We start from the raw sequence: 19,831 nt of genomic DNA on the forward strand, positions 1-19,831 counted from the left end.
TTTAGAATTTAAAGAAAAAAAAATTTTTTTTTGTTCTATAATTAAAAATATTATTTTACATAATCGAAAGGCCATTTCCTCAATAAGTAGGGAGAATTATATTTTGTTCCATCAAAGTGAAACCGTGAAAGTTATTTGACCCGAATTCCGGTAAAATTATTGTCAGATTCAAAAGAGACGTCAAAGTGTTCATTTGTTCTCAGAGAGATAAAAAAAATTGTTTTTTTTTTAATATTTCTTCTGTTTATTTTTTTATTGTTGTTTTTTCTTAAATAAAGAAATAAAAAATTTAATTATTAATTTTAATTTTTTTAAAAATAAATTTCAAAGTGAAAATTTATAATAGTTTTTAATTAATTTTTCTGGTGAATAGAAAAAATAATAATAATGAATTCAAAATCACCGAGTTATCAATTTTTAAATGCCGATAAAACTGAGGAAATGCTTAAAGTATTTCAAGGTGAACGAACTGGTTGGGTGCAAGTTGGTGAAAAAAAATGGTTTTTCCCTTATAGATACACGGAACAGGGTGAAGGATTTTATAATTTTAAATCAAAATCCTCAGACACGTGGGTTGTTTCTTATCCAAGATCCGGTAAGTTTTTTTTTTAAATTCAAACAAATTTTTTATTAAAAAAAAAATTTTTTTTTTAATTTTTAAAAAAATTTTAAGAAAAATTTAAAATTAATATTAAATTTTAAATTATATTATTATTATATTAAATTTTTATTTTTTAAATTGTTATTTATTACTATTGCAATTATAATTATTATAAAAAAAAATTATAAATCATAAAAAAATTTGAAAATATATTATTGGCTTTCAACACACAAAAAATAGATTTTTCAAAATATTTTAAAAATGTTTGTAGGTATTTATTTATAAAAATTTTTATTTTTCTTTATTTTTTTTTAAAAAATTTTTTTTTCTAATATTTAAAATTTTTTTTAAGGCACAACCTGGACTCAGGAACTTGTTTGGCTTTTAAGTAATAATTTAGATTATGAAACAGCTGGAAAAATAACTCTTGCCGAAAGATTCCCCTTTTTAGAGTAAGAGATTTAAAAAAAAAAAAATATTTTTCTTTAAAATTATTTAATTTGAACGTTTAAAGAGCGGTTAAAAAAACTCTAGTATTTTTTTTACTAGTTATTTACTAAATATAATAGTTATTGTCCAACAAGACCTTTGTAAATTCGTCTTTACTGCTACCAACATACTAGAAAAAAAAGTTACTAGATACTTATTACATGGCATAAATGCTGTCCTGCCAGTTTGACGGCATTTCGAAAAGTCGTGACACTTCTATAATAATTTTATTAGTTCATGGTTGTAATCAATGACCACGAACTAATAAAATTATTATACAAATGTCACGATTTTTCAAAATGCCGTCAAACTGGCAGGACAGTATTTTTTTTTTTTGGACAAATTTAAAAAAAAATTCACTTTTTAGATTTAGTATGTTCAATCATCCGGAAGTGACGAAAGCACTTTTAAATTGGAACAAAGGAGATCCGGCGAAACAACAACTGTGCAAAGAAATTGCAAGACCCGGATATCAAGTTTTAGAATCACTTCCGTCACCTCGATTTATTAAAACACATTTTCCCCTTAGCCTTTTGCCAAATATTTTAGATTCTGGGTGTAAAGTGAGAAAAATTTGTTTACTTTCCTAAAAACAATTTTTACTAAACATGCATAAATGCTGTACTTTCGGTTTGGCGGTATTTTGAAAAAGTCGTGACACTTTTATAATAATTTTATTAGTTCATGATTGTAACAAATGGCCACGAACTAATAAAATTATTATAGAAATGTCACGACTTGTCAAAATGCCGTTAAACCGGATATGCAATTGGATGTAATATTATTTTAAATATAACATTTTTCTTAATACTAATAATTTTTTTTTTTGTATTTATCAGAATTGATTTAGTAATTTCTATTTTTAGATCGTTTACGTTGCTAGAAATCCAAAAGATGTCGCTGTTTCTTGGTACATTCAAAATAAAGCTTTTATCACACAAGGTTATATTGGCGAGTTTCCAGAATTTTGGAATTACTTTAAAAATGATTTAAGTGAGTTTTCATTTTTTTTTCCAGTTTGACGACATTTTGAAAAGTCGTGAAATTTCAATAATAATTTTATTAGTTCATGACGTATGGTTTGCATATATATTGTTTACACTATACGTCACGAACTAATAAAATTAATATAGAAATTTCACAACTTTTCAAAATGCCATCAAAACCACTTGTCATTTGTCATAATTCTCGTCAACTACCGCACCCTGCTCTAATAAAAATTTAGTGACTTTATTGTTAAAATTAAAAGTTACTAAATTTTCACTAGAGCAGGGTGCGGTAGTTGACGAGAATTATAACAAATGGCGAGTGAGGATAATGTAAACCAACCCATTTGTTCAATTCGATATATAATAATAATTAATATTAATTAGCCGCTTGGAGTCCTTATTGGGAACATTTAAAGGAGGCTTGGGCTCAAAGAAATCATAAAAATCTCCTTTTCCTTTTTTACGAAGAATTACAAGCTGTAAGTAAAATATTTATTTTTAGAAATCTTAAACCGTTTTCTATTTATTTTTTTTTTTTGGACGAAATCATATGATGGCGTAAAGCGTCAAATTTTGTAACTAGACTATGAGTGCGAGAAGAACAAACATGTTTATCTCGTTCATATTCATGTTTTAGTTACTTTGACCTTTCATGTGAATTCACTCTAATGTTTTGCGTTTTGTAATTAGACCATGAGTACGAAAAGGACAAATATATATCTTTATCTCTCTCACACTTATGGCCTAGTTACAAAACATTCCCCATTGGCGTTCATTTTATTTCACAATAGAAATTTAATTTTAATAAATTTTTTATTTAATTTAAAACAAAAATAATATGTTTCTTTAAGGATCTTTTGTCGACAATAAAAAAAGTATCAAAATTTCTCTCTAAATCGTACAACGACAATGAACTAAAGAAATTAGTGGATTATTTGGATATAAAAAATTTTAAAAACAATCGAATGGTAAATTTTGAGGAATTACAAGATTGTGGAATACTTTTGATGAAAGGAGTTTTTGTCAGACAGGGACAAAATGGCAATTGGAAATCAGTATTTAGTGAAGAAATTGAAAATGAAGCCAATCAATGGATCGCTGACAATTTAAAGGACACGGATTTGATATTTCCCATAAAAAATTGAATTTCATAAATAAAAATATATTTATTTTTCCCAAATTAATATTTAGAAATTATTATATTTAGCAAAATTTTAATTTAATTAATAATAATTTATCTTGTATTAAAATTTGTAAATAGATTAAATAAATTTTTTTAACATATGTATTTTGGAGGAAATTTTATTTATTTTAAAAATCACACTTAAAAAACATCAATTTAAATTTTATATATAAAAGTGGTGAAAAATGTTAATCTATTTATTATTTTTTGAACTTATGGAATAAAATACAAATAGAAAATTACATTTTTTTTCACAAAAGTTCCTAGATTTTAGGGAATTTTTTTTTTGTTATTTGTTACAGAAAATTTTTACGTTACGTTCACATGTCAAGTGGTGCACGCTTCTGGTTGCCATGGTAACGAAAATAAGTAAGATAAAAAGACAATTTTTTTGTCTCTTTTCCTCTTATTGGTAAGTAAGGGTATTTGCATTTTGAAGTAAATGGTAAGCCGCGTAAGATGTTCTTAAAATCTGTTGATGATAAATTTAATGGAAATTAGGAATAATTGTACCGACACATTACGTAAACTTACAGCAATATTCGCAACATTGCCTCAATATTCTAAAATTGCAGGTTAGTTTCCATTGTCCCTACTCGCCATAATTCTCGTTAACTACCGCACCCTGCTCTAGGGAAAATTTAGTGACTTTATTGTTAAAATTAAAATTTACTATAAAGTCACTAAATTTTCACTAGAGCAGGGTGCGGTAGTTGACGAGAATTATGACAAATAGCGAGTGGGGACTTTGGCGAGTAGGGACAATGGAAACCAACCTAGTGACTTTTAATTTTAACAATAAAGTCACTAAATATTCACTAGAGCAGGGAGTGGTAGTTAACGAGAAAGCAAAAATAAGTGCATTATTGAGGCAATGTTGGCAATATTGCTGAACTTTTATATGCTGTGGTAGTACAGAATCATATAATAAATTAATAATAATTTAGTTTACCGTGAGAAAAGTATCATAAGTCATTGGAATAATAGGTCCACTTGTTATAATTATTGGATGACTTGCACGTAAACAGATTAGAAGAAGTCCTTGTTTTGTATTTCTTGTTAAAACCGTCCAATCCATCATACTCATAACATTTGTTAATTTCAAACTCTGGTTTTATTGAAAAAAAAATAAAATTAATTAAAAGTCGATTTACACTTGTGGACACCTAATTTTTGTCCTTTTCTAAAGCACGCGTGTTGCCATGACAACATGTGAGTTAGAAAAGGACAAAAAAAGCATATACGGCAAAGAGTGTACATAACCTTATTCCCGACAAAATTATTTTTTTAAAAATTGGTTTCCATTCTCCCCACTAGTCATTTGTCACAATTCTCGTCAATTACCGCACCCTGCTCTAGTGAAAATTTAGTGAGTTTATTTTAAAAATTAAAAGTTACTAAATTTTTACTAGAGCAGAGTGCGGTAGTTGATGGTAATTATGACAAATGGCGAGTGAAGACAATGAAAACCAACCTTATATTTACTTTTAGTTATATACATACATTTAACATAACCTCATTTCCAAAATGACAATAAAGAAATATTTGAAATAAAAAACCCATTAACGCCATACTTTGTATAATAAATCTATCATTAATTTCATTTTTTGTTGATAAACTAAAGACAAGGGTACAAATATTTAGTATTGATCCAAAAAATTGAATACCAAATACAATACTAAAAATATTATTTAGTTTACGACTAAACCTGAAATCAATTTTTTTTTAATTTTCCATTAATTTTCTTAATAATTATAAATATATAAATATATCGCACATGTAAACGTAATTATGATGAACAATACAGTTTTTGAAAAAATTCTCCTCATTAAACATAATTGATTTTATATTGTTTCTATAAAATAATGACAAATTTTGTAAACGATGATATATTATATCAAGCTGAGAACAAATTTGAATCAACATTGTCATTACAAATGTTTCCGATGCAAAACTAATAAAAGTCGAAACAAAAATAAATAATGATTGACCAATATATGTTAAAAAAAATGCTAATTTCTGATTATAATCATAGGGAAATGATGCTTTTAATGGTAAACTGATATTATCTATTCCTTTTGCTAATCCTCCAAATATTATTGTTAACGCTGTACCAGAGGTTATAATAAAAAAATATTTTGTATTCCTCCTGTAACGAAATTAATAATTTAACAATAATTGATCGAAAAGGCGATTTAAAATTTAAAAACTGATTATTAAATTTGAAAAAAGACCAATAATAATTGTTCCTTTTTTTCAGATGAACACGCATAAGGGATATCAGGAAAAGTAACGGACGGGTTACAAAAAAAGGTTTGTTTTATATTAATGATGAATAATAAATATAAAAAACCAACAATTATGGTGAAACAAAATAAAAAACATTTAAGGAATATTAACTCATATATAAAGTTATCAATTTATAACATAAACTAAAATTTAATATTTTAATAATAATTCTTGTTTATAACCTATAAAATTAACCTAAAATTTATCATGCAAAAATATTTTCGTTATTTATTGGCCTTATTAGAATTTTTGATTAGATTAATTTTTTTATAAAAGATATACTAACCTAGCTGTAAAATCACATTTATCTTGCATTATTTTTTCTTTATTGTCACGAGTTTTTAAGCAATCTTCATTTAAAATATTTATTAATTTTATAATATCATTACGTCTTAAAAGGAAATTTATCATTTTGACAAAATCAACAAATACTGCAAGTGACCAACATAAAGACTCTGCGAAATCGTCAATGTCATTTAATGAATAGCGTGTAAGATATATGTACAATGAAATATTAAAAATATATAAAAGAATAATCATAAAAATAGTAAAAATATTATATAGAGTCTTTGTAGTGAATGATGATAAATTTATTGGTCTATATGCACCAGTAATTGTAAGAAGCTTTATAGAAAATTCGGCTTTATACATTTTTTTTGAATTTTCCAAATTATTTTTTTTTATTAGTAGTGAAAAATAAATTATACATTTTTTTAAAAAATTTTTGAGAAATGGTTTTTTTGTAAAATTAGAGATTGCAAGTTAACATTTAAATGAGATCTTATTAAAAGTGAGGTAGTTACAAATTTTCAATAGAAACTATAGATTTCCTTGTATGAAATAAATTCGTATTTATTATTCCATAGTTATTCACCCTAGTTTATAAAATTTTAAGCGGATAATGACATGCAACTTTGGAATTGAATAAAATTTTATCTAGCCGCTTTTTCAATGTTGTGCATTTATTAAAAATTTATATATCTTTATAAGACTGTAAGGAGTAATAATAATGGAAAATTGTCGCATTTTCAACCCTTCATCGAAATCATTATTATTTTATAATTCTAAAGGACAGGATTCTGTCTTTTCATTTTATTTATTTCCGGCATATATTTTCAAGGAGTTTTCAAAGATTTTTTTTATATAAGTAGCTGACAATTATATTTTTCTTACGTAATTAATAATAATATAAATAATAAAAAAATTAATTTTTAATAAATGGTAATATATTTATTTTACTAAATTTTTTGTTACTATTAATTTAAGTGGCATTTTGTAGTACATTGTAAGCTGCGTAAGATGTTTTCAAAATCTAAAGAGAAAATAATTTTTACATTAAAAATATCTAAAACAAAAAGTAATTTACAAAAATTAAAAAATACCTTGAAAAAAGTATCATAAGTCATGGGAATAACGTATCCACTTGTTATAATTATTGGTTTACTTGCGCGTAAAGAAATTAAAAGAAGTCCTTGTTTTGTATTTTTTGTCAATGAAGTCCAATCTATTATACTCATAACGTTTGCTAATTTCAAACTCTAATTTGGAAAAAAAAAATTTAAAAATCCAATTTCCATCATATATTGTCTATACGTTAATCTACTTACTTTTAACATAACTTCATTTCCAAAATGACAATAAAGAAATAATTGAAATAAAAATGCAATCAACGCCATACTTTGAACAATAACTCTGTCATTAATTTCATTTTTGTTTGATAAACTAAATACAAGAGTACAAATATTTATAATTGATGCAAAAAATTGAATACCAAATATAATACTAAAAATATCCTTTAATTTTCTACTAAACCTGTAATTTTTTAAATGTAATTTTTATAAATCCCCTTTTTTGGAATAAAATAATTTTTGAAATTAATTAATTTCGCACATATAGACATGATTAGAATGTACAATACAATTTTTGATAATTTTCCTCTCTTGTGTTTCATTAAAATTCATATTGCAATATGATAAACTTTGTAGACGATGATATATAATATCGAGCTGAGAACAAATTTGTATCAACATTGTCATTACAAATGTTGCGCATGCAATACTTATAAAAGCAGAAAAATGAATGAACAAACATTGACCAATGTATGTTAAAGAAAATGCTAATTTTTGATTATAATCATAGGGAAATGATGCTTTCAATGGTAAATTTATATTATTTTTTCCCTTTGCCAATCCACCAAATATCAATGCCAAACCAGTGCCATAGCCTGTTATGAAAAAATACTTTGTATTTCTTCTAAAAAACAAATTAAATTTTTTTTATTTACAATGAAAATGATTCAAATAATAGATAATTGAATGAAAATTATAATTATATATTAAATATCATATAATTCTCGTCAACTACCTCACTCTGTTCTAGTGAAAACTTAGTTTATAGTTAAAATTAAAAGTTGGTTGGTTTCCATTGTCCCTACTTCGTCATTTGTCATAATTCTCATTAACTACCGCACCCTGCTCTAGTAAAAATCTGTATAATAATAATAATAATTGTTCCTTTTTTTGTTTCAGATGCACACGGAAGAGGATATCAGAAAAAGTAACAGACGGTTACAAAAAAAAGGTTTGTTTTATATTAATGATGAATAATAAATATAAAAAACCAACAATTATGGTGAAACAAAATAAAAAAACATTTAAGAAATATTAACTCATATATAAAGTTATAAATTTATAAAAACCTAAATTTTAATATTTTAATAATAATAATAATAATTTCCATTCATAAATAAAATTAATCTAAAATTGATATAAACTAAAATTTAATATTTTAATAATAATTTCTTATTTATATAACCTATAAAATTAACCTAAAATTTATAGTGCCCAATATTTTTGTTATTGTTTTGGTCTTATTAGAATTTTTGTATTTAGATTAAATTTTTTATAAAAGATATACTAACCTAGCTGTGGAATCACAAATATGTTGCATTATTTTCTCTTTATTGTCACGTGTTTTTAAACAGTCTTCATTTAAAATATTTATTAATTTTATAATATCGTCACGTCGTGAAAGAAAATTTATCATTATAACACTAATATCAAAAAATGCAAGTGACCAACATAAAGATTCAGATAAATCATCAATATCATTTATTGAATAAAGAGTAACGTAAATAAACAATGAAATATTATAAGAATATAAAAGAATAATCACAAAGACAGTAAAAATATTATATAGAATTTTTTCGATAGATAATAAATTTATTGGTCTATGAGCACCAGCAATTGTAAGAAGTTTTATGGAAAATTCGGCTTTATACATTATTTTTGTTTTCCTTCAATATTATTCCAATTTGCAATATATTCTGCCATTATTTTTTAAAAGTCAAAAATAAATTATATTTTCTTTCTGAATTTCATAATATAGTTACAAATACAGACTGCAAGATTCTTATAGATAGAATGTGTTATTGGTGATAGAAATTTTCAATAGTCTATAGATTTCCTTACACATGAAAGAAATTCAGCATTTATTATTAGTTATTCACCCTAGCTTATAAAATTTTACTCGTATAATGACATGCTACTTTGAAAATGTATTTTATAATTCCATCTCCATGTGGCATTTTGCATCTCTAAATTATTTATTTATATCTTTTATTGCTATAAGTTATATAATTCGTAAAATGAAAATTGTCGCATTTTCATTCCTTCATTGAATTTTATACGCAGATATAGATTCCTTATATATCGGCGATAAATTATCAAGATATTTCTTTAAAATATATTTCTTTATATGAAAATAATTGGTTAAAATTATGTCCGTAAGGGACAAGACTTAATATTTTATTAATTTAATTTCATGATTTATTTACAAAAAGGCTTTCAACTAATAGTGTGAATATAATTATAAATAATTAATTATAATTAATTAACTAATATTAATTGTACAAAAAGTACCTGTCAATTTGTCATTCTGTGGAATTTCGAAATATATATTGATATAAATTGATTATAATATTATATCAATTTATATTTATATTTAAAGAGGAATTTAATTTTCATTTAAATAGAATATATGAAATTTATTAAATTCTATATTATTTCTAGATATAATATGATAATTGATAATAATAAATTATTATTATTTATTTATTTATTTATACTTGTTTATACATTATAATAATGCTTTACAAGAGGGTTCCGCTCGTGAAAAAAAAGATACAAAAACATGTTACATAGTAAAAAATTATAATTATTATATTGATAATAATTAAAATTATTTTCAATTTCCGATAGTAATTAATTATTCAAAGAGCTACATTAATAATTCCCTTAAGTTGTATTATGCTTCAGCATTTTGAAATAAATTGTAAACTGCATAAGATGTTTTCAAAATCTGTTAAAGCAATAAAGTTTTTATTTTATCCCATCAAAATAAAAAAATAATTAATTATTAATTAATAATTAAGTTTACCTTAACAAAGGTATCATAAGTCATAGGAATAACAGATCCACTTGTTATAGTTATTGGATGGTTTGCGCGTAAACAGATTAGAAGAATTCCTTGTTTTGTATTTTTTGTCAATACTGTCCAATCCATCATATTAATAACATTTGCTAATTTCAAACTCTGATTTATAAAAAAATTAATTAAATTTCGAATTACTAAAATAATTATAGTTAAAAATATAATTATAAATTAATATATAACTATAATTCTATTTACATATTTATAATTATAGTTATATAAATATAATTATAATTATAGTTATAATTATAAATATGTGAATAGAATTACAGTTATAAAATTTACTTACTTTTAACATTACCTCATTTCCAAAATGACAATAAAGAAATATTTGAAATAAAAATGATATTAATGTCATACTTTGAACTAAAACTCTATTATTAATTTCATTTTTGTTAGATAAATTAAATACAAAGGTACAAATATTTACAATTGATGCAAAAAATTGAATACCAAATACAATACTAAAAATGTTGTTTAATTTACGACTAAACCTGTAATTAAAAAAAAAATGTTTATAAATCTCAAAAGTATATAAATTAATTCAATAATTCCCAAAATAATAATTAATTATAATTCCAATATTTAAAAAAATATGTATTTATAATTTTTTTGATATAAATACAAATATAATATCTCACGTGTTCACGCAATTATGATGTACAATACAGTTTTTAAAAATTTTCTCCTCTTCTGTTTCATTAAATATAATAGATCTTATATTGTTACTATATAAATGTGGCAAATTTTGTAAACGATAATATATTATATCTAGCTGAGAACAAATTTGAATCAACATTGTCATTACAAATGTTTCCGATGCAACAGATATAGTACCACATAAATAAATTGATAAAGATTGAACAATATATGTTAAATAAAATATTATTTTCTGATTATAATAATTATATGGAAATGATCCTTTCGTTGGCAAATTATAATTATTTTTTCCATTCATTAAACCACCAATTGTCATTGTTAACACTGTTATTAAGATTATTATGAAAAAATATTTTGTGTTCCTTCTGAAATACATTTAAATTAAAAAAAAAATTTTTTTTTTATAATTTCAATTTAAAAATTAATATTTATACCTAGCTGTGTAATCACAAATGTCTTGAATTATTTTCTCTTTATTGTCACGAAATTTTAAACAATCTTCATTTAAAATAGTTATTAATTTTATAATATCCTCACGTTTTAGAAGAAAATTTATCATTTTTATACAAGCAATAAAAACTGCAAGTGTATAACATAAAGTTTCTGCAAAATCGTCAATGTCATTTAACGAATGTAGAATAAGATATGCACCCAATGAAATATAATAAGAAAAGATAAGAATAAACATAAATAATGTAAGAATACTATAAAGAATTTTTTTATTGAACGATGAAAAATTTATTGGTCTATGAACACCGACAATTGTAAGAAGCTTTATGGAAAATTCGGCTTTATACATTTTTTTTCACTTATCCAAGTTTCCTTTCTCCTTTAATTGAATTAATTATTATTTTCTTTTTATAATTTTATATAATTTTTTTTTAATTCTTTCCATTTTTTTATAACCTATTTTTTTAAGTTTGTGAATTAAATTACGAGAGTTAGAAAAATTATAATAAAATGATTATATTCTAAGAGCACAAGTTTAACATAATATGACTAAATTCTCATAGAGATTGAATATCTGTTGTGAACGATAGAAATTTTCACTAAAGCTGAACTATAGATATAGCTTTCGTAACGCTTATATGAAATGAAATCGAATTTCTTATTCCATATAGTTATTCACCCTATCTTATAAAATTTTAAGCAGATAATAGCATGCTACTTTGGAAATAAATAATAATTCCATCTGACAAATGAAATAAATTTACGTTTTCAATGAATTGACTCTATAAGATACAATTATTAATTTATATATATATATATATATATATATATATATATATATATATATTTATTGCAATAAAGAGTCATAATACGTAAAATATAATAGTAGTATTTTTAATTCTCCATTATAATTTTAATACATTACGAAGATATTGATACATTGTGAACGCATTTCCAGTTTTATAACATTCGATTTTTTCAAAAATAACTTTATTATATTCCATTTATCTCCCATTGATATAAGGGATAAATTATTTTTAATTCTTTTCATAGTTTTAAAATTAAATAATATTGTTAATTGTTTTAATGTAATTGCCAATTTAGTAATTTTGTATGTTAAACAATGACGTGATCATTTTCCCAAATTCAATTTCCCAAAAGTCTGAAATGTAAAAAAAATTAAAAACCCTAATTTCTAAAAACTCGAATTCCTTTTTCCCGAATCTATTTTTCCGATTGACTATGTTACCGAAAATCAAAAATCAAGTCAATTGATTTGATTAATTAAATTCATGTAATTAATTTAACTATTTTATTTAATTTAACTAATTTCATTAACTTTGATTGTATCAGCTACCTAAAAATTTTGTTATAAGAGAATATGCGACGAATATGTCTTACATAATAATTAAATTAATTAATTTAATAAATTTAATTTATTATTCAAATAATTAAATTAATGATTTAATTAATTAAATTACTCTAATTAATTTAATTGTATCAGCTATCGGCAGATTTCGTTAAGGGAGTGTACGACTAATTCGTTTAACATATTAATTAAATTAATTAATTTAACTAATCTAAATAATTTAATTAAAACAGCTCCCTGCAGATTTTGTTAAGCGAATGTGCGATGAATTTATCTAACATAATAATTAATTTAATTAATTTAACTAATTTTATTAATTCAACTACTTTAATTAATTTAATTGTATCAGCTCTCTCTAGATTTTCTTAAGGAAAAGTGCGACGAATATGTCTTACATAATAATTAAATTAATTAATTTAATTAAATTAATTAATTCAATTAATTCAGTTAATTAATTAATTCAACTAACTCAATAAATTCAACTAATTTAATGAATTTAATTAATTTAATTAATTCAACTACTTTAATTAATTTAATTGTATCAGCTTTCTGCAGATTTTCTTAAGAGAGTATTCCACGAATTCGTCTAACATACTAATTAAATTAATTAATTCAATTAATTTAATTAATTTAAGTAATTTAATTTTTCAACTAATTTAATAATTTAATTTAATGCAATTAATGAAGTATTCTTATTATCGAATACTTTAAAAGGGAAAATAAATATAATATGAAAAAATAATTTTTCTTTCCGAACTTTATTGTTAGCCATATATATTTCTACATTTTATTGTTTTTGTTATTAACATTAAAATCAACATTTAATTTTTCAATTACAACATTATATGACTTAAATTATTTCGTTCACAATACTAAATTAATTATGGCATATTAATAAATATTAAGAAATATTAATAAATGTTAACAAATCATTAATAAATTGTAATTAATTTTAATTAGATTATTAATTTATCATTAATGATTAATTAATTTTGAATAAAAATACTATTTTAATAGTCAGTGTTAATAATTTATAATCTTACTTTCGAGATGCATAAATTTCCGTATCAGTTTTTGCAATAATTTGAATTTCATTTATCAAATTATTTATTTTTTTCTCACGTGAATTTTCCAAATCATGCATTTTAATAACAAGCACTTCTTGTTCTTTTATATTCATTGGAACAACATCATCAATTATAAACATCATTTTTGGTGGAATTACATGTAAATTATTTTCCTCATCAATAATACGTCCCAAATCAGCAACTCCAATTTGATTATTTAATTGAATTTCAAATAATATTGGTTTACGAAAAATATTAACTGTCTCATTTAAATGTCTTCTCTCTTCATTGTCACGATTTATAGAAAAAAATTTCATTTGCTTAAAAAAAACATGACTTTTCCTTTTTAATGATAAATAATCATTGTAGACTTCCGGTGAAAATTTTCTAATTCTATAAAGAACAATTGGGTTTATAATCCATTTTTCATTTTGTTGTTTACAAGCCAATTTATAAATTGCATTAATTATTCGTCTATTTGTATCTTTATTCATTAGGATATTATTTTTTGCTAATGAACGTAGAGCGTAATAATCTTCAAATTGAAGACTCTTCCATATTGTTGATGAATTTTTGTAAATTTCATATGCCTCTGTTATATTCTGTTCGTAAATTCCAGCATAAATTTTTTTAATAATTCGTTTTGCGTCTAAAATTGAAATATTATTTGTTTCTTCTAAATGAAATTTTCCTGAAGATTCATGATGACCTGATGGCATTTTTTCCAGATGTTTTGTTAATTCTTTGGGTTTTGAATTTTTTGTTTTCGAAAAATTTTCTGAAAACTCACTAGAATCTGAAGTGTAATCTTCTGAATTTTTTGCTGAATCCTTAACAATTTTAGAACCTTTAGTTTTAATTCTAGGATTTTCTGTTAATTCACTTAAATCTGAATTCGCTGAATCCAAATTGAATTCGTCTAAATTGTCTGATTTCTTAGCAATTTTTGATGGTACATTAAAAAGTGATTCTTTTAAACTTTTTAAATTGAAATATTCTTTAGAATTTGATTTTTCATCTAATTTTGATGATCTATTAACTAAATTAATTTCCCTTTTGAAACGTGATGATTTTCTTAAATGTTTCATTGAATTTCTATTTTTCGTTCTAAAATTTTTATCAAAATCTAAATTCTTTTTTTCTAAATCATGCCCTGATACATCACGATGTAAACCTAAAGAATCACATTCCCTTGATTCGAATTGTTCCCTTAAATATCCAAAATGCAGCATATCATTATTATCAAACATTAGCGAACATGTGGAAATTTTTCCCGTCTCTAAATTAATTTCCCTAAAGAGAAGAAATTTTTCACTTTGTTCCGATGGAATAATAAATATTTCCAATGGATTATTTCTAATGGTTCTCAGTTGAACATGTTTATGAAATAAATTCATAAACTTTGGTCCAAATAAATGTTCTCCTCCCGGATAAAAATATCTAAAACTATGACCATTATATTGTGGAACTAAACCCGTAAAATCCACTTTACTTGGTTTATGTCTATTGAGATGAAAATAAATTTTTCTCGTTTCTACATCAATTTCATAAAATTTTAAATTATATTCCGCTATTGATAATATATTTTTCAATAAATCTATCGAAAATTTAACTCCAAATTCACTTAAATGAAAAAATAATTCCAAACCACTTTTGAATGTTTCTTTTGAATTTGATGATAATTGTTTAATAATTTTATTTCTTCGTTTAATATTTTCAATATTTTCATTTGTTGTTTTTAATATTGGTGAGAATGTTGAACGATATTTTGCTAAACCGGATATATTTGCAATTTCTGAAATTGTTTGATTCACCAATAATTTTTCATGATGTTGTAATGAAAACATTGATTGAACAAGTGATGTATATTTATTTAATCCAAATGGAAGGGGAATATAGTGAAAAATTTCCATTGAACAAGTGAGTGCAGCTCTTACACGTTTTCCTTTTTTTAAATAATTTACACAATTATAGAATGGTACAAAAGAAAAAAAAAAATTAAGAAATTTCTCACCGGCTATTGGTTCTCTATAATATTTCTCCAATGCATTTATAAATCGTTTTGTTTTTATTTTAGCCAATGAATTAATAAATATTTCTGTGGTTTCATTTTCTTTTTTTAAAATTTTTTCAAATAATGACGATTCTTCTTCATTAACTGGATCAAATGTCAATGTATCGATAAATAATTTTTTATCATTATTTCTTGATATTAAACTTAAGACACTGTTATCTTGACGTAATATATAAAATTCTGTTGTATTATCTTTTTTTATTGCAAATAATATATAATTTTTCAATTGAATATTAAAATGTTGTGCATATGGTGAAATTCGAATTAAATAAACACTTGTTCTTGATAAATTTAATTTTCTTATTAATTTTTCAATTTCAAATATTCGTTGAATTGATTTTTTTATAATTTCAAAATACATATCACGTATACTTTCAAATTCTTTAGAAAATTCATTTTTTAAATTAGGCAATTTTGTTACATTACAAAAAGATGGTAAAAAAAATTTTGCCAATAATGTGGGAAAAAATTTGTAAATTTTAATTAAAAATGAAGGAGCTCTTTCTAAATTTTTATAATTACAACGATTTTGTATTATATCACTTGCAATTATTGTTCGACTAGTTAAATTTCTCAATTTATTTTCAAGTTTGTAATAAAGACTACTTTCAATTGCTTCCTGTATTATACCATGTACTGTAATATTAAAATAGGAAAATAATTCTTCATATGCATTATTCCAAAAATCATTAGTAAATTCTTTAATTGTTTGAGGAAATTTTTCTCTCTCAATATAAGCGTAAAAAAATAAAACTGGTGTTGAAAATATTTCTAAAGCTGAGAAATAACTTTCATTTTTTAATGCTAAATATTCAATTCGACGCGCTATTAAAATATAATTATCAAAAGTCATATTAATTTTTCTTGATGTCATAGATTTTGCCATTTTTAAACCAGCCATTGCATATAAATAATTAACATCAATTAAATTCATATCACCATTTGTTTCGGGAAATATAGTCCAAATATAGTCATTCAAAATTTTTTCAATTGCCAATGATGTTAATTTTTTACTTTCATTTTTTTTTAATGAACAATAATCATTGAAAATATAATTTTTAGTAAGATTTTTCAATACTTTTTGTCGAATTCGTGAAATATTGACATTATCCAATTTGTTTATTATTTTTGCCAAATAACCAGTTATGTTTCCATAGTGTGAGAATAAAGTAGTGCTAATAATATACTGATATGTTTCATTAACGTATTTCATGTCAAGTGTTTCATTTTCACCTCCACCATAGAGATCAGTTCCCTTAAGTACATTTCGCAATAGTTGATATTTCACTTCTGATTCGTTTTCAGATTTATTTAAATAGTCAAAAAATGCATTTATAATTGATAAAGTTTCATTTCTCTCATTAATTGTCAGTAAATTTTCATTGTAAAAGAAAAGACCAAAACTAGTAATATAGTGACAAACAGAAAGAAATTGAATTGTTTGTGGTAGATAAAGAAATACTGTCATTGTAACACGTTGAACTCTTTATAATTCAAAGCATTCAATGAATTGGCAAATAAATAATTTTTTTTGCTTTTTAAGATTTTAATCCTTTTAATGAATAATCTGGAATTAAAAAATATTTTATATTGAATTTACGTTATTCGTATCGGCAAATATAGATTTCGTTAAGCAAATGTGCGACGAATTTGTCTTACATACTAATTAAATTCATTAATTCAATTAATCCAATTAATTCAATTAATTCAATTAATCCAATTAATTCAATTAATTCAATTAATTCAATTAATTCAATTAATTCAATTAATCCAATTAATTCAATTACTTCAATTAATCCAATTAATTCAATTAATTCAATTAATTCAATTGTAACAGCTTCCTGCAGATTTCGTTAGGCGAATATGTGATAAATTTGCCTAACGTACAAATTAATTATATTAATTAAACTACTTTAATTAATGTAACTATTTTAATTAATTCAACTGATTTAATGAATTTAATTTATTAGTTTCTTGCGGATTGCATTAAGCGAATGTGCAACGAATTATAATGCCTAACATAATAATTAAATTCATTAATTTAATTAATTTAATTAATCCAAATAATTGGATTAATTGGATAAATTCAATTAATTCAATTAATCCAATTGATTCAATTAATTCAATTGTAACAGCTTCCTGCAGATTTCGTTAGGCGAATATGTGATAAATTTGTCTAACGTACAAATTAATTATATTAATTAAACTACTTTAATTAATGTAACAATTTTAATTAATTTAACTGATTTGATATAATTAATTTAATTGTATCAGATTCTTGCGGATTGCGTTAAGCGAATGTGCGACTAATTCATCTCACAATTTATTTGAAAGTGAAATTAATGCGGAATTTTAATTAAATTAAATAATAATTTAATTAATTCAAGTCATTAAATTAATGACATTAATATAATTGTATTATGTCAATATGTAATGAATTCGTCTAACGTACTAATTAATTAAATTAATTTAACTACTTTAATTAATGTAACTATTATAATTAATTCAACTAATTTAATTAATTTAATTGTATTAGTTTCTTGTGGATTGCATTAAGCGAATGTGCAACGAATTCGCCTAACATAATAATTAAATTAATTAATTAATTTAATGTGTGCGACGAATTCATCTCATATTTATTTGAAAGTGAAATTAATGCGGAATTTTAATTAAATTAAATAATAATTTAATTAATTCAAGTCATTAAATTAATGACATTAATATAATTGTATTATGTCAATATGTAATGAATTCGTCTAACGTACTAATTAATTAAATTAATTTAACTACTTTAATTAATGTAACTATTTTAATTAATTCAACTAATTTAATTAATTTAATTGTATTAGTTTCTTGTGGATTGCATTAAGCGAATGTGCAACGAATTCGCCTAACATAATAATTAAATTAATTAATTAATTTAATGTGTGCGACGAATTCATCTCATATTTATTTAAAGTGAAATTTAATTAAATTTAATTGATTTGACTAACTTAATTAATTTAATTTAATAAATTAAGTAAATTAATATAATTGTATTAGCTCTCTTTCGTTAAGTGAATATGCGATAAATTTGTTTAACGTTCTAATTAATTAAATTAATTTAAATACTTTAATTAATATAACTATTTTAATGAATTTAATTAATTTAATTGTATCAGCTTCTTGCGGATTGCGTTAAGTGAATGTGTGACGAATTTGTATCACATTTATTTAAATTGAAATTAATGTAGATTATTAATTAAATTTAATTAATCTTACTAATTTCCTTAATTTAATTGTATCATTTTAATTAATTCTATCAGCTCCCTGCAGATTTCATTAATTAATTATGCGACGTATTCGTTTTACATTTGTTTAATTTTTAATTAAAAATAAAATTAATGTAGAAAATTAATTAATTTAATTATGTAATTAATTTAATTATGTAATTAATTTAATTAAGGTAATTAATTTTCTATATCAATTTTACATTAAATAGAAATCAAATTCTTAATTTTAGTCTGGATTTAGATGATTATTAATTTGGAAATATAATTCTTACCGTATATGTTATTTCTTTTCTACATGAAATTTTTTTTTTATATTCACGTTTTTAAATAAATTATATTTTTGCAGTGAACGTTACACGTCAACTATTTTCGATTTTCAAATATAGAAAAAAAAAAAAAAACCTATCTCATACTCTTTAAAAATAATATTATGTCGTCAAAAAAGTTTTATATGAATTTTTTACTATTCTTGAAAAAATAATAAAATAGTATATATGAATTATCAGGGTATTTTATAGTCACAAAGGAAAACATAACTTCAAAATTCAAGATCAAAGAGAAAATTTAATTTATAATTTAACTATATTCATCAATAGTGATATTTAATTTGAAAAAAATCAAAAAAAAAATTATAATATAAAGTTTAAAAATTTTAATATAAATAAAAAAAATGAAAGTCGTTTTAATTTGCGTTAGAAAATATTTGAGTTAGAAAAAAAATTATTTTCCAAATTAAAGTTTTTTTTAAATTTCAATTTATCTACAATTCAGTATTATTTGTTGAAAAAAAAATTTTAATATGACATTGTAAAAGAAATTATATATTTACAAATTTTTCTTATGTATTTGCTCAGTTGTTCGCTAGTGTACATTTTTTAAACATATATATATATATAT

At 22.5% G+C, this 19,831-nt stretch overlaps 4 protein-coding genes across 5 annotated transcripts; 1 reads left to right on the plus strand and 3 right to left on the minus strand.

The window, feature by feature from the left end:
• The first annotated feature begins 167 nt into the window (after positions 1–167).
• On the plus strand, positions 168–3,367 carry LOC127290123 (luciferin sulfotransferase-like). The gene is made up of 6 exons (XM_051318511.1): positions 168–595; positions 954–1,053; positions 1,458–1,653; positions 1,957–2,083; positions 2,464–2,558; positions 2,931–3,367. The coding sequence occupies exons 1-6, from the start codon at positions 388–390 to the stop codon at positions 3,222–3,224; spliced, it is 1,020 nt and encodes a 339-aa protein (XP_051174468.1). The 5' UTR covers positions 168–387; the 3' UTR covers positions 3,225–3,367.
• An 88-nt stretch (positions 3,368–3,455) lies between these two features.
• On the minus strand, positions 3,456–5,919 carry LOC127290124 (uncharacterized). 2 transcript variants are annotated; one of them, XM_051318513.1, is made up of 3 exons: positions 5,838–5,919; positions 4,215–4,370; positions 3,456–3,734 (listed from the first exon to the last, which is right to left on the minus strand). In XM_051318513.1, the coding sequence occupies exons 2-3, from the start codon at positions 4,347–4,349 to the stop codon at positions 3,669–3,671; spliced, it is 201 nt and encodes a 66-aa protein (XP_051174470.1). In that variant the 5' UTR covers positions 4,350–4,370; positions 5,838–5,919; the 3' UTR covers positions 3,456–3,668. The 2 variants fall into 2 exon arrangements, with proteins under 2 accessions (XP_051174470.1, XP_051174469.1); XM_051318512.1 differs by lacking the exon at positions 5,838–5,919 and having other exon boundaries at positions 4,215–4,529.
• An 893-nt stretch (positions 5,920–6,812) lies between these two features.
• On the minus strand, positions 6,813–11,976 carry LOC127290143 (odorant receptor Or1-like). Its single transcript, XM_051318540.1, has 9 exons — positions 11,137–11,976; positions 10,684–11,067; positions 10,332–10,536; positions 9,989–10,144; positions 9,472–9,487; positions 7,591–7,775; positions 7,159–7,317; positions 6,934–7,089; positions 6,813–6,863 (listed from the first exon to the last, which is right to left on the minus strand). Exons 1-9 carry the CDS (start codon positions 11,499–11,501, stop codon positions 6,813–6,815), a joined length of 1,677 nt encoding a protein of 558 aa, XP_051174497.1. The 5' UTR covers positions 11,502–11,976.
• A 1,292-nt stretch (positions 11,977–13,268) lies between these two features.
• On the minus strand, positions 13,269–19,329 carry LOC127290058 (uncharacterized). The gene is made up of 2 exons (XM_051318439.1): positions 19,207–19,329; positions 13,269–17,229 (listed from the first exon to the last, which is right to left on the minus strand). Exon 2 carries the CDS (start codon positions 17,128–17,130, stop codon positions 13,561–13,563), a length of 3,570 nt encoding a protein of 1,189 aa, XP_051174396.1. The 5' UTR covers positions 17,131–17,229; positions 19,207–19,329; the 3' UTR covers positions 13,269–13,560.
• Positions 19,330–19,831: the final 502 nt, after the last annotated feature.

This window comes from Leptopilina boulardi, unplaced genomic scaffold (genome assembly GCF_019393585.1).
Source record: "Leptopilina boulardi isolate dan_hultmark-lab unplaced genomic scaffold, ZJU_Lbou_2.1 LbouV2_55, whole genome shotgun sequence".
NCBI classification, from domain to species: Eukaryota; Metazoa; Arthropoda; class Insecta; order Hymenoptera; family Figitidae; genus Leptopilina; species Leptopilina boulardi.

Excerpts from the sequence above, each read along its gene's own strand:
- LOC127290123 (XM_051318511.1), top strand. The coding sequence starts at position 388 with ATGAATTCAAAATCACCGAGTTATCAATTTTTAAATGCCGATAAAACT. Across the intron at positions 596-953 it reads TGTTTCTTATCCAAGATCCG|GCACAACCTGGACTCAGGAA; the intron begins GTAAGTTTTTTT and ends ATTTTTTTTAAG. Across the intron at positions 1,054-1,457 it reads GAAAGATTCCCCTTTTTAGA|ATTTAGTATGTTCAATCATC; the intron begins GTAAGAGATTTA and ends TTCACTTTTTAG.
- LOC127290124 (XM_051318513.1), bottom strand. The coding sequence starts at position 4,349 with ATGAGTATGATGGATTGGACGGTTTTAACAAGAAATACAAAACAAGGA. Across the intron at positions 3,735-4,214 it reads CTTATGATACTTTTCTCACG|ATTTTAAGAACATCTTACGC; the intron begins GTAAACTAAATT and ends TATCATCAACAG.
- LOC127290143 (XM_051318540.1), bottom strand. The coding sequence starts at position 11,501 with ATGTATAAAGCCGAATTTTCCATAAAGCTTCTTACAATTGTCGGTGTT. Across the intron at positions 11,068-11,136 it reads ATTTGTGATTACACAGCTAG|AAGGAACACAAAATATTTTT; the intron begins GTATAAATATTA and ends AATGTATTTCAG. Across the intron at positions 7,318-7,590 it reads GTATTGCATGCGCAACATTT|CAATTTTTTGCATCAATTAT; the intron begins GTAATGACAATG and ends ATATTTGGTATT.
- LOC127290058 (XM_051318439.1), bottom strand. The coding sequence starts at position 17,130 with ATGACAGTATTTCTTTATCTACCACAAACAATTCAATTTCTTTCTGTT.